Raw genomic sequence first — 11,947 nt, 5'->3', positions numbered from 1 at the left:
GGAATCACCAAAAGGTGCCAATATGGCACGGCTTGCGCTACGCTACTCGTGCTCGACGAAGCAAGCGAGTTATATTGGACTATCGATAGTCTGGTATATCTCTCTCCCATTTGTATTTTTATTGCCCTCGATGCAACCCATGACTGGTCCAGTCCGCAACCACCGCGCCAGAGAACAACCTGACTGGGCGAGTGTCGGGATGGAGGGAGTGCTCGATGGCATCTCGCTCAGCAGAATGCAGAATAACCGCCTTTCCGAAACTCCTTCCATCCGTTTCCCCTTCGCTGATATGCAAGCAAGCACCATTGTCAGGTTTACAAGTTCCAAATTCAATCCGTTAGAACGCCCTCTGCATGTCCTTCCTTGAGCGTCATGAATCTCCTCTTCGCCAGCCCTCCGCCGATTCTTCCCCTAAATTTTTTTTCTCCCTTGCAATCTTGTGATGAGCCCTGTGTTGTTCACCAGCGGCTCCATTGATTCATCCTTCTTCCTTCGGGAAAACCTTGCCAACACCTCTCCAACACCCCAGAATCTTGGTACAAGATCACAGTTGTCCCTCCATGATCATTTCAATTGACACCCCGTTGCCCGCATTCTAAACGGCCTGAACGGGGGTTATGAATGCCTCTGGGGGAAGTTGTGCCTAAGTTCGAGTTAGTCAGTCATGGACCTGAAAAGGACCTATCTATCCTTTAGTAACAAAGAACCACCAACCTTCTTCTGCTCGAAGGCCACCCAGGCCTTGTCGAAGTCCCAATCCACTCCGGAGAGACACAGTTCCGTGTACTGCAGAGTCATATTGGTCCTGTTCGACAACTCGGCGACCATTTGTTTCTTCTGCTCCTCAACAGCAACGACATTGACGGGGGCGCTCAAGACAGGAACGGGTTTCCAAGCGCGCAACGAAAGCATGTCGCTAACGACACGGATGGTGTTCCTTCCGGGGTGGCCGGGACCTAGAACAAAGGTGCGGGAGAAGGAACGCTTGCCGGCTTTGTTGGTAGTTGGTTCCATCTCGTCGAATTCGCCGTGTGCGGTGATGATGAGACCGCCAACCCCGGACGGGCTCTGGCCAGTTGGATCAACCAGGCCTGGAATGGGATGGCAATCGATGATGTATTTGTTATGTTCCGTCAACTCGGGGTGCTTTGTAGCCGGGAGGGTCTTCCATAGGTCTCCAATGAGTTGGGCACCATCGAAGAGGCGCTGACTTCGCGCCGGGATGGTCTGGATCTTGACCATGTTCCGCGAGAACTTGAGGTAGGGTTGCCATGGGAGAGGGGTAACATTGCTCTCCTTTGGCGAGTGGGTGACGACAGAAAGGGTAAATCTGCTCTCATCGTCGTAGAATGCGGAGAGCAGCTGTACGCGATCGGTGTCGTAAAGGGGGAAGAAAGCCCGAAGGAAGCCCTCACCAACCCCATCCGCATCGCGGAAATCGGAGCCAATCTGGGGAATAGGAGTTGGCCGGGAGGCCATAGCCTTTGCCTCAATCTCTTCGGCAGTTCTCATCTGCACTCCGCTGAGGATCTGAAGCTTCGGGAACCACTCGAGGACCTCAGCCTGGTAGGTCGGATCCTGGGACTCGAGTGGATTTCTAAGGAGAACCAGGTTCTCCAGGTTCCGGAATTTGTAGCGCCACCGGTTAAGCTTGCGCAGATGGTCGAACCGGTTGTTGCTAAGATCTAGCATCTTGAGTTGTGGAAAGTTCTCTGCCAGATCAAACACCGGTGCAACGTTGTCGAGTTCGTTACCGGAAAGCGAGACGCCTTGAATAGCCTCAGCCTTCGCTTGGGGAGAGTCGAATTGCGCATCTGCAATGACTAGGAGCGCCTTGAATGCCTTTTCAGCCGTGGTTCGTTGCTCAAAAAGACCCATCGAGACAAGATCTTGATCTTGGCCCAGAGAAGAGAGATCGAGGATCCTGGTCTCCGCGTTGTAGCGCTTGAAAAGGACGGTTTTCAGTTTCTCCTTGGCATCCGCGGCCTCTTGAGTCAGCTGGGATGCAACAGCCCTGTGAGGCCAGGGCTCCTGGGATTCAGAAATGGTGAGCTTTGCTCCCGCATGGCTGTAGTCGTTCAATCGGAGAATATCCTGGACATCGTCTTTGCTGACTTGGATGAAGACGTAATCGCCAACAAGTGCTGACTGTTATATCCTTAGCATCGCTGTCTGGCCTAGGTACCCGGGGCGGGGATTGGTGTCGAAACCCACCTTCTGGATCGTCACATGCTTGTCTCCTTTCGAGGCTTTTCGCTCGAGAAAAGTCAGGAGAGAGCGGATTCCGCCATCGCTATTGGTTGCTGCTTTGCTCTCCTTGAGGCCGTGGATCTTCAAGATCGCCGGGTGGGCAAACCGAGTTTTCGAGGCGTTGATAGAAACCCGGCCACCGCGCCCGCCACGGCCTCCCGTAATGGCGAGCTCGCCCTGTCCGTAGAGGACGACGTTCTGAGCAGTTCGAGTGGATGATCTCGTCGTCATTGAGCCTCTCTTCAGCGGGCCGGTTCGCCCCGCTCCTCTGGCGGCACCGGCAGACGGCGCACCCATCGAAACGTCGCCATCACGGTCAATCCTGTTGCCTGCAGCGCGGCGCTTCTGGATACTTCCGCCTCTTGCGCTGGCTCGCGTTGGTTGCCTGCTTCGAGCAGAGCTGCCAGACCCGCGTCCCTGAGGTCCAGTAGGAGGAGCCATATCGACGGAGAATCTCCGTGGGCCTCGAGAAAAATCGGTGGCGAGGAAAGAGGCTGATGGCTGATAAGTCGCACAATGGTTAGAGCTTTGTGTTGAAATGACGGGGCAGCCGAGTGGCGCATGCGCAAGGATGGAGTCGAGGTGATTCAGGATAATCTTACTCGAGTGGGAGATGCGAAGAATTGTCGTGGCGGTATTCAATGCTTGCAGGAGCAGGAAAGTTGGAGGAGGATGGCGGGGATCAGAGACGCTTTGAATATGACGCCTCTGATCCGAGTCAAAGAAATCGAGTCCTTTCAACGTTGGAAGTAAAAGGGAAAGTCAAAATAAAGGCAGACCGAAAATAAGTTGTCCGGATGTAGCATGAGTTGATGCTTTTGCCTGGCCCACCCACATTGTAGGTACCTAGGTACCGACAGACAATAGCGGCCAACAATAGAGCCCCGCCTTCGCATGTATTGATCCTGTGGCGCAGTATGCCTTATTGACGATTAGTCACAGACACACAATTGCTGCCTGGGGTTCTGCTGGCGAATCATAGCTGAGGTATGAGCAGGGTTGCCAAAAATGGATTAGGCAGTTCTGGAATCGTGGCTGGTGTGATCATGTGCTTTGGTGATGCATCGCGTCTCGGCGCGTCCCGCTTGGCTTCCCTCGAGGGAAGATCTTCGCAATTCCTCGATGACATTCACCGCGACCCATACCAACCGGTCATATTTATCTATTATTGGGCGTAGACATGGTGATCTTCCTGTAAGCCATTGAAATGGAGGATGACTACGACGATATACCGGATGAAGATCTGATGCTGGCCTTCTGCCAAGTAGCAGAAAAGGGTCCCTCGGCTGTGTCAATTCCTCCGGTTTCGAACAATGCGGCGTTACGACACGATCGAGAAACAGACTTGTCTGATCTGCGCAGGTCTTATTTGCCTGCGAAATCCCTTTCGAACCGGTCATCCGGACCTGCCTCGGTATGGCCTGACTCGCCTGCATTAAGTAGCTGCACCGGCTGCCTTGTCTCTGAGCGATCTTGCCTGACACCCATTGCATAGATCCCACCGAAGATTGGGCTGGGAAACTCTTTGAAAGATGGCCCGAGTAATGCCCAGACAGATACGGCTGTTACTTCATCTATCAGGCCCAGCGCCTCAGTCAACCAGATACGGCCAACCGTGTCAGCTGCACTACCCCTCCAGAGGCCAGTGATTCAATCCCAAGGGCTCCGGCAAACTACTCTATGGGGCCAAACTCTCCGTGAGGAAGATCAACTGCAGTCCCAGCCTACTAATAGCAGGCCCTACCGAGCTGATTTGCCTCTGGAAGTTCCCACTCATCACGCCCTAAACACTGATGCTCTGAAGACATGGGTCTACCCAACAAACCTGGGCCCTATCCGAGAGTACCAATTCAGCATCATCAAAAACGGACTGTTCAATAATACCCTCGTGGCACTTCCGACAGGGCTGGGCAAGACCTTCATTGCCGCAACCATCATGTTGAACTACTTCCGTTGGACAAAGTCTGCAAAGATAATTTTCGTTGCACCCACGAAACCTCTCGTCGCCCAACAAGTCGATGCCTGTCTGAATGTCGCGGGAATCCCACGGTCGCAAGCTACTCGTCTGGACGGTGACGTCGCCCCCGTGGTCCGAGAAGGAGAGTGGGAAAGGAAGAGGCTCTTCTTCATGACACCCCAGACCCTGATGAATGACTTATCCAAGGGGTACGCGGACCCGAAATCCATCGTCCTCCTCGTCGTCGACGAAGCACATCGGTCAACTGGCGAATATGCCTATGTCAAAGTTGTTGAGTTCCTCAGGCGCTTTTCCAAAAGCTTCAGAGTGCTAGCTCTCACCGCCACGCCCGGGTCTACAGTTCAAGCTGTCCAAGGTGTCGTCGACAACCTGGGAATATCCCATGTTGAGATTCGCACTGAGGAATCCCTTGACATCCGGCAATATGTACATTCACGGAACATCGACACTGTGGTCCTGGACCCGTCCGACGAGGTCATGCGCATTCGGGAGCTGTTCTCCAAGGCTTTAAAGCCATTGGTTGACAAGCTTAGTTCGCAAAACATTTACTGGGGGCGGGATCCTATGAGCCTGACAACTTACGGTCTGCTCAAAGCGCGCACAGAGTGGATGTCCGGACCTGGGCAGGGGGTACCCCAGGGAACGAAGTTTATGATGTTTTCAGTCTTCTCAATCCTGCAGAGTCTCGCACATTCAATCAAGCTGCTGAACTTCCACGGTATCATACCGTTCTACAATAGCCTCGTCGACTTCCGGAGTGGCACGGAAGAGAAAGGAGAGAACGGTTCCAAGTACAAGCGCCAAGTCACCAATGACCCGGGTTTCCAGGAGATGATGGACATGATTGAGAAATGGAAGAGGCTAGACGGCTTTGTCGGTCATCCCAAGATAAGTTATCTCTGCGACACCCTCCTCAATCACTTCATGGATTCCGGGGAAGGGTCGAGCACGAGGGCCATTGTCTTTAGCGAATACAGAGACAGCGCCGAGGAGATTGTGCGTGTACTGAACACCCACAGGCCACTCGTCAAGGCTACCGTTTTTGTTGGCCAAGCAGATTCCAAGCGAACCGAGGGTATGAAGCAAAAGCAGCAAATCGAAACAATCGAGAAATTCAAGGCGGGCGCCTTCAACGTGCTCGTTGCAACATCGATTGGCGAGGAGGGTCTTGATATCGGCCAGGTCGATCTCATTGTCTGCTATGATGCTTCGGCGTCTCCCATCCGCATGCTCCAGCGTATGGGGCGGACAGGGCGGAAGCGAGCCGGGAATATTGTCCTCCTCCTCATGAGGGGCAAGGAAGAAGACCAATTTGCAAAAGCCAAGGACAACTATGAGCACATACAGAAGCTCATCTGTGATGGCAGCCACTTCGAGCTCCGTCATGACCTGTCTGCAAGGATCGTACCGCGAGATATCCGGCCCGAGGTCAACAAATGCCATGTCGAGATCCCTCTCGAGAATAGTCAGAATAAAGATCTTCTAGATCCTAAGAAGACAGCGGCTGCGTTGAGGAAGAAGCCGGCGAAGAAGAAGTTCAATATGCCAGACGGCGTTGAGACGGGCTTTATGAAAGCTTCGGTCCTCGGTCGGCCTACCGGACATTCTGCCAAGGTACAGCCCAACCGGCCCCTCGAGACCGACTTCCTGGCGGAGAAACCCAGCCTCAGCAGCGTTCTTCTCAACGACAAGCAGACCGACCAACTCAACAGGCTTTACCGAGACCTCCCGTTTCAGCAGTCCAACCTGGAAGAGATCACAGGGCCAAATCTCGGGGCATACCCGGTCGCGCAGCGGACCCTCCGAACTACTGTGAAGCTGAAGCACGGCGAATACACGAAGAGATGCGTCAAGCTTTTGGCAGGGCTGTGTCGAGCGAACAACTCGACGAAATCATACCGCGACCACGGTAGAGATAATTGGAACAAGTTGCCCGTTATACCCTTTGCCAACGACACCGACGATGACTCTCAGGGCAACCTAAGCTTTGGTTCTACACGGAAGAGGCAGAGGCCACACGCATTGTCCGATGATGCGGCCTCGGATCTACAAGGGCCGAACAAGCGTAGGGGGCCCGCCCCTGCCAAGAGAGTAACAACACAACCGAGGCGGCGAGAGCCCGTATTCCTAGACGACGAAGAAGACGAGGAAGAAGCGGAAGAAGGGGTAGATGGGGATGGGGATGAAGCCGACGAAGCCGACGAAGACGGAGGAACGCCACCGGCACCAGCTCGAGGCGGCTCTCGGGGACGGCCCCGGCCCAAACCTTCGGCGGGCGCCAAATGTAAGAAACGGCCACGTGCTAGGAACCGACTCAAAAGAACGGGTGATCATATCGAGGACCTGGGGGACGACTGCGAACGCACGAGCGACATACAAGAAACAGACGGCTCTGACAGCGGCGGCGACCTGGTTGACTTCATCGTCGGGGACGACGAAGTGACGTCCAGCATGATGAGAAGCCATGTGTCAACATCGCCAACGACCTGCTCACCTCCGCCTATGCCTCTGTCTAGAAGTATGGGGGCCAAACCGCACGGGTCCGACGGTGCAAGCTTCGAAAAAGCAAAGCCTTCTTTCGAGATGATCAGTCTCACCCAGACACAGGATAGCGACGAGGACATGCCGGATCTCACTACGCTAATGGCGAAGGGCCCAATAGCCAAGGAGAAGAAAAGGCAGTCTCTTATGATTGGCTTGGATGAAGATGACGATGAAGATGTACAAGATTCCGTGGCTGGTGGACGGAAAACTGTATTCAACAAGAGACGACGCGTTTTTGTAGAGGACAGTGACGACGATGAATAAATACGCGATGCGATGACTTGATGATTGGCTCTCACTTGCTGTGTCTGTCTCGGTCTTCTTAGCTTTTCTTTTCCTCTTTCTTTTTCCTCCCTTCATCCCTCCCTCTCCCCGGCTTAGCACCTAACCGTATGGTTCTCGTTCCATCGATGCTCACACTGGCCGGATTACATACAAACCGCATGTGTTGCTTCCTACTGTTTTTGATACCCCTTCCTCATTAGTACTACGAAATAGAGAAGCACGTACTAACCAAAGTCGACTGAGTATATAGGGGGAGCGACCCCAATGCAAGCGCATGGTGGCAATGGGAAACAGCCTCCTAAGCCTAAAGAAGAGCTACTAGGCAACGGCGGGGTGTTACAACGAGTATCTCGGCTCATTCTCTTTTCCATGGTCTTACCCGGAGGGTTGTTCAGTGGTCTCGACCGGAAAGGTTAAGCTAGCCTGACTACCCAGAAGCGCTGGCAGGTGGCAGAAATTTTGAGGTAGCGCCAAGAATTCGAGGTTCGTTTTATGGAAGCCAGCATCCAGATGGTATTTTATTCAGGGGGTGCATTGTGTTTTACACCTAGTATGGAGTAGTCTGTATGTACATGTACAGTACAAACAGTGCGAGTCTTGATCCAACCTTTCGCCCTTTCGCCGTCGCCGTCGCGCCAAAGCAAGCCCGCTATCACCGTTGCCAAAGAGTATCGCTCTCGCTGTCGCTGGCGCAGCATTGCCGTTGCCATCTCTGTTGCTATTGCTGTCCCCAGAGCGGGATCGCCGTTGCCGTCGCGCCAAAGCCGATATTGCTGTCGCAATCGCTGTCGCAGTGGCTGCTATAACTTTGCTATTGCAACTGTTGGGCATCTGGTAGGAATTAACTGGCCTCTATGAGGCAGCCCTGATGAAAGTGGTCCTGGTGGGCGTGGCCCTGGTGGGCGTGGCCCTGGTGGACGTGGCCCTGGTGGACGTGGCCCTGGTGGACGTGGCCCTGGTGCCGTCTCCCTGTATCGGATCGATGGGTTTGCAGATGTGCCCCCCGCTGATGTGGTCCTGATGAAGGTGGCTTGATATAGGTGGTCCTGATGGAGGTGGTCTTGATGGAGGTAGTCCTGATAGCGGCAGATTTGGTGGATGCAGGTAGATGCAGCTCTGGTGGATGTACTTTTAGTAGATGTAGGTAGCTCTGGGATTGTGGCTCTGGTGGATTGCGGCTCTGGTGCAGGGACTTGGATGAAGGCAGAACCTCTGATGGCTCTGGTGGATTGCCGCTCTGGTGCGAGGACTTGGATGAAGGCAGCCCGGGGCTGTCAGCCCCTGATGGCTCTGGCGGATTGCGGCTCTGGCGCAGGGACTTGGATGAAGGCAGCCCCCCATGATGACTCTGGTAGGCAATGCAGGGCCGACGATGGTACCAAGGATGGCAAACGCTGTCGAGATGATGAAGCAAAGACGCTTGCCCCATTTCCGCGAGCAGGCAGAGACGATGGGGCCTGAAGTGGCGACGAGGAGGAGCTGGTAGCCCGATATCAAGGTGATGTTGCCGATGGGGACGTTGAACTCCTGAGAGATGTCGAACATGCCAGCAAGCAATGGGCCCATGGTTGCCGCGTTGAGGATTGCGCCAAGCCTGATGATGAAGATGTTGATGAATTTCTTGGTCTGGGACTAGCTTAGTGGGTTGTTTGGGATGTCGCTTGGCTGGGGCGCCAGCATGATATGCGCATCTTTTCTCGTGCCTTGCTTCAGGCCGGAAGTGAGGTTCTCGGATTGGGCAGCCTCTTCGTTGAGGATGACTGTTCCCGGGACATGCGGGAGTTTCGTGTCTTCAAGAATGCCGAGGAACCCCATGATTGTGATTGTAAGCCTAGGAAAGGTGAGGTTGGGACCGATGGTGACGACAGTCAGGAGGAGGTTGAGGACAGAGGGAGTGAGTCTCTGGCAAACAGCACTCGACCAATGCCAAACATAAACCAACGCCAAACGCCGAAACGCCAAACACCAAACTCCAGGCAGGACATGAATGGAACAACGCTGTTGTATAAAAACAAAAGAAAAAATACGCTGAAAAAAAAAAAAAAAAAAAACCCCGCTGGTTAACAAAAAAGACAATCACGGTGGGGGCCGGACCGGACGAGAGGCCGGGGGGGTGACGGACCCCGGCGGTTCGAGCGAGTATGGAGGTGGTGGCGAGGGGGGTGACGGCCCTGCCGAGAGGAAAGGGGGTTGAGAGGAGGGGGAGTTGTAAAGGGGGAGAAGCATTTCTGGTGGTGGGCCCCCAACCCACTCCAAGAAAGCTCTCCAAAATCTTCTCAATACTCTATCCATCTGCGCAAAGACTCAGTTAGTCGGACTGCTTGACCACGGCTTAGACAACGGGAGAGGAATGATAGCTGGTCAGGATCGGGGATGTGTCGACGCTCGCGGTGCAGTGATGCCAAGGGAGCAAAAGCCGAAGCGTCGACGCTCATGCTGGGCTCGCTCTGACTACCAGAGGAGTGACTAGCAGAAGTTCAAGGTGCAAATGCCAACCGCAAAGGGAGTATACTGACTTTAAAATATACTGACTTCAAAAAAAAAAGGATTGGGGTGGCATGGAGAGACTTATATTCTCGGCCGATTACTCCACGTCGCAACAGGAATAGGAAGGAACTGCCTACTCTACTTGGCTTCGACGGCTGGTTTCGCGACCACCTCAGCAGTCCTACCTTAACGGATAGGTAGAAGTCTGACGCTGGACCTGCCCATCATGGAGAACCAGCACAATACTTGAGGAAGGAGACGAGAAAAACGATTCCAATTCGAACGGCCTACCGCAGTAAAGGCAGTTAACACCGACCACCTAGCTTTCCCTAGCCCCTTAGTACCGATACTAATCAACCGCCCCTTCTCAGCCCGCTAGCCTTCGTCACGATTTCCCCCGGCCATCTCCGTGTCGACCACGGAAACCTCTTGGCCTCCACCAGTTCCTTCGGGGTAGGCGCCATTGATTTTGACCCGATTTCTGGTGCCGGGCCTTAGCCTTACGCCATCGCCGGAGCTCCTGCCATTCTTGGCCCGCATTGATGAGAAACCGGACGGATATGCGTGTATATTTGGCCAGCCAGTTGATGCAGCTGTACAGACGTGCTTTGAGACCGTAAGCTGCTTGCAGCTGAATCGTATTGAAGATGGAAGGATCCGTCTCCCGGAATCGGATGAGTGGGCCTGCGGATGTACCCCCCGCTGATGTGTGATACCTTGGTAAGACATCGCGTTCGGGTGTGAGCGGGAACTTCATGGCTGGTCTTATTCGAAGTTGAGAGTTTGTCTGAGATTGGTGAACTGAGCTGGGAAGGTTGAATAACAGCGATCTTGTGTTCCTTTTATACCTATTCGAACCCACTGCCAGAAACTTCTCCAACGTGGCATATACTTCTGTAGGTTAGGTTTAGGCAGTTACCAAAGTAAGGCATCGGACACATGACGTGGGTTGAGGCTTAATTCCTTGACTTGATGTGTGCAGAGGTTAAATCCATGGTTTGGAGTCACAAGAGGTAGCGTTCACAGGTGGTCGGGCATTTTCTAAACCTAACCCAGGCCCCCCGGACCCAAATTCCGCGTCAACGCTGCCTCGGACTGAGGGCCAACCATCAGGCTGAGAGCTCCCGCTGAGCCTCACGCTTTTGGGTGCTTCAAAATTGTCGTCTGTTGTCGTTGCAGCTCCGCACCCATCCACGTGACTTTACTATGTATACCGCCTGAAGAGTGAAGACGGGACCCTTCACACTTATTAGGGAGGTACCTACCTATTTTAGGGCCTGTTAAGGGTCGAATCAGCTGCTGGCGCCTACTGCGCAGGAGGGATTCACACACCACCATCAGGGACACCGCGATCTCTTATGGCGACTGATTGGCGCTCATACAAGCGCACGTGAGATCTTGTACAGATCTTCATCTCGCATGCGGCGGGAACGATGGTCAGGGGTTGGCTCCATTTCCCCCAGCTTCCCGCTGAGGTTGACCATTTCCCAAGTCGAGCTTGGAACACCTACACTCTCTAGGTCATGGAAAGCAATACGCCGTTGGTAGGCGGGACGGACTAACGGAGTAATGCTCCATTGGGAACCAGATGATAGGTCCATGCAGTGTAAAAGCCCGCCAGGTCGACACCACCAGGCTGGTCAGTCAAAGCGCGCAATGTTGAGCCTCACTGACATCACCAAGATCTTGAATTACCTCATGAGATGTGGATCTGTGGGCGGGAGAGAATTTGGTCAAGGCCATTAATGAACGGTCCCCCAACGGTGAATTCAATCTCTTGATTGTCAGAAAGGGACGAAGGTCAGTAGAGTGACGGCCTGCGCTGTAAGCCCTCCCCGTCTGGGTTTAGTTCGGGGCCGCGGGGGACAGGGATCTCGTGTTTCAGAACATGAGTGAGGGTTCCGCTAAGAGTGAGCCCAGTGGAGTAGCCCGCCGACCCCAGCTCATGATGAGTGTGCGCCACTGCGGTCACTGCGGGCGGTTCCTATCCAAGAGAGTCCTTCCAGGGCCCTGGCCCTCACGAGAGCGCTTCGCCCTCCCGTAATCTTTCCAATATGAAGGGACAGGCGACAGATCCTGGTAGAGACCAGCATTCCTAAATTGCAATGTAATTAATTTATTCTCCGTTCTCGAAGTTCATCATTGCGGGGAGCGACAAATACTCCAGGTTTTTTTTTTTTTCAAATGTTTCGAGCAGTGAGATTCTTGATCCTAAATCAATCAGCTACTTTCACTAAGCTGTGTGGCGTGAGTGTCGTGTGGGTTGTGGCCTGTCTGTTTGACCAAGTGACTCCTAAGGTACAGTACCTATTTGCGTAGGTGCCGCCCAGTGGTTGTTCTCCCCCTTTTTGGTCTGCCAGGCGAGGATGGATCACCCCAGCCACAACCAGATGTTACTTCGTA

At 53.7% G+C, this 11,947-nt stretch overlaps 3 protein-coding genes across 3 annotated transcripts; 1 reads left to right on the top strand and 2 right to left on the bottom strand.

Moving 5' to 3' along the window:
• Positions 1–481: 481 nt before the first annotated feature.
• QBC33DRAFT_375376 (NTF2-like protein) lies at positions 482–2,880 on the bottom strand. The gene is made up of 4 exons (XM_060424019.1): positions 2,853–2,880; positions 2,215–2,751; positions 715–2,148; positions 482–643 (listed from the first exon to the last, which is right to left on the bottom strand). The coding sequence occupies exons 2-4, from the start codon at positions 2,689–2,691 to the stop codon at positions 596–598; spliced, it is 1,959 nt and encodes a 652-aa protein (XP_060284603.1). The 5' UTR covers positions 2,692–2,751; positions 2,853–2,880; the 3' UTR covers positions 482–595.
• Positions 2,881–3,346: 466 nt separating this feature from the next.
• QBC33DRAFT_375325 (uncharacterized protein) lies at positions 3,347–7,330 on the top strand. The gene is made up of 2 exons (XM_060424018.1): positions 3,347–3,664; positions 3,746–7,330. Exons 1-2 carry the CDS (start codon positions 3,458–3,460, stop codon positions 7,034–7,036), a joined length of 3,498 nt encoding a protein of 1,165 aa, XP_060284602.1. The 5' UTR covers positions 3,347–3,457; the 3' UTR covers positions 7,037–7,330.
• Positions 7,331–7,898: 568 nt separating this feature from the next.
• Positions 7,899–8,872, bottom strand: QBC33DRAFT_557848 (uncharacterized protein; the record flags this gene model as incomplete). The annotated part of the gene is made up of 3 exons (XM_060429836.1): positions 7,899–8,173; positions 8,437–8,683; positions 8,747–8,872. The coding sequence occupies 3 exons, from the start codon at positions 8,870–8,872 to the stop codon at positions 7,899–7,901; spliced, it is 648 nt and encodes a 215-aa protein (XP_060284601.1).
• Positions 8,873–11,947: the final 3,075 nt, after the last annotated feature.

The sequence above is a fragment of the Phialemonium atrogriseum genome (assembly GCF_030411735.1).
Source record: "Phialemonium atrogriseum strain 8032-3 unplaced genomic scaffold QBC33scaffold_9, whole genome shotgun sequence".
Lineage (NCBI taxonomy): Eukaryota > Fungi > Ascomycota > Sordariomycetes > Cephalothecales > Cephalothecaceae > Phialemonium > Phialemonium atrogriseum.
The sequence above is the reverse complement of the archived record's forward strand: the minus strand, read 5'-3'. Positions and strand labels throughout refer to the sequence as shown.

Excerpts from the sequence above, each read along its gene's own strand:
- QBC33DRAFT_375325 (XM_060424018.1), top strand. The coding sequence starts at position 3,458 with ATGGAGGATGACTACGACGATATACCGGATGAAGATCTGATGCTGGCC. Across the intron at positions 3,665-3,745 it reads GGTCATCCGGACCTGCCTCG|ATCCCACCGAAGATTGGGCT; the intron begins GTATGGCCTGAC and ends CCCATTGCATAG.
- QBC33DRAFT_375376 (XM_060424019.1), bottom strand. The coding sequence starts at position 2,691 with ATGGCTCCTCCTACTGGACCTCAGGGACGCGGGTCTGGCAGCTCTGCT. Across the intron at positions 2,149-2,214 it reads AGCATGTGACGATCCAGAAG|TCAGCACTTGTTGGCGATTA; the intron begins GTGGGTTTCGAC and ends AGGATATAACAG. Across the intron at positions 644-714 it reads TGGCCTTCGAGCAGAAGAAG|GCACAACTTCCCCCAGAGGC; the intron begins GTTGGTGGTTCT and ends ACTCGAACTTAG.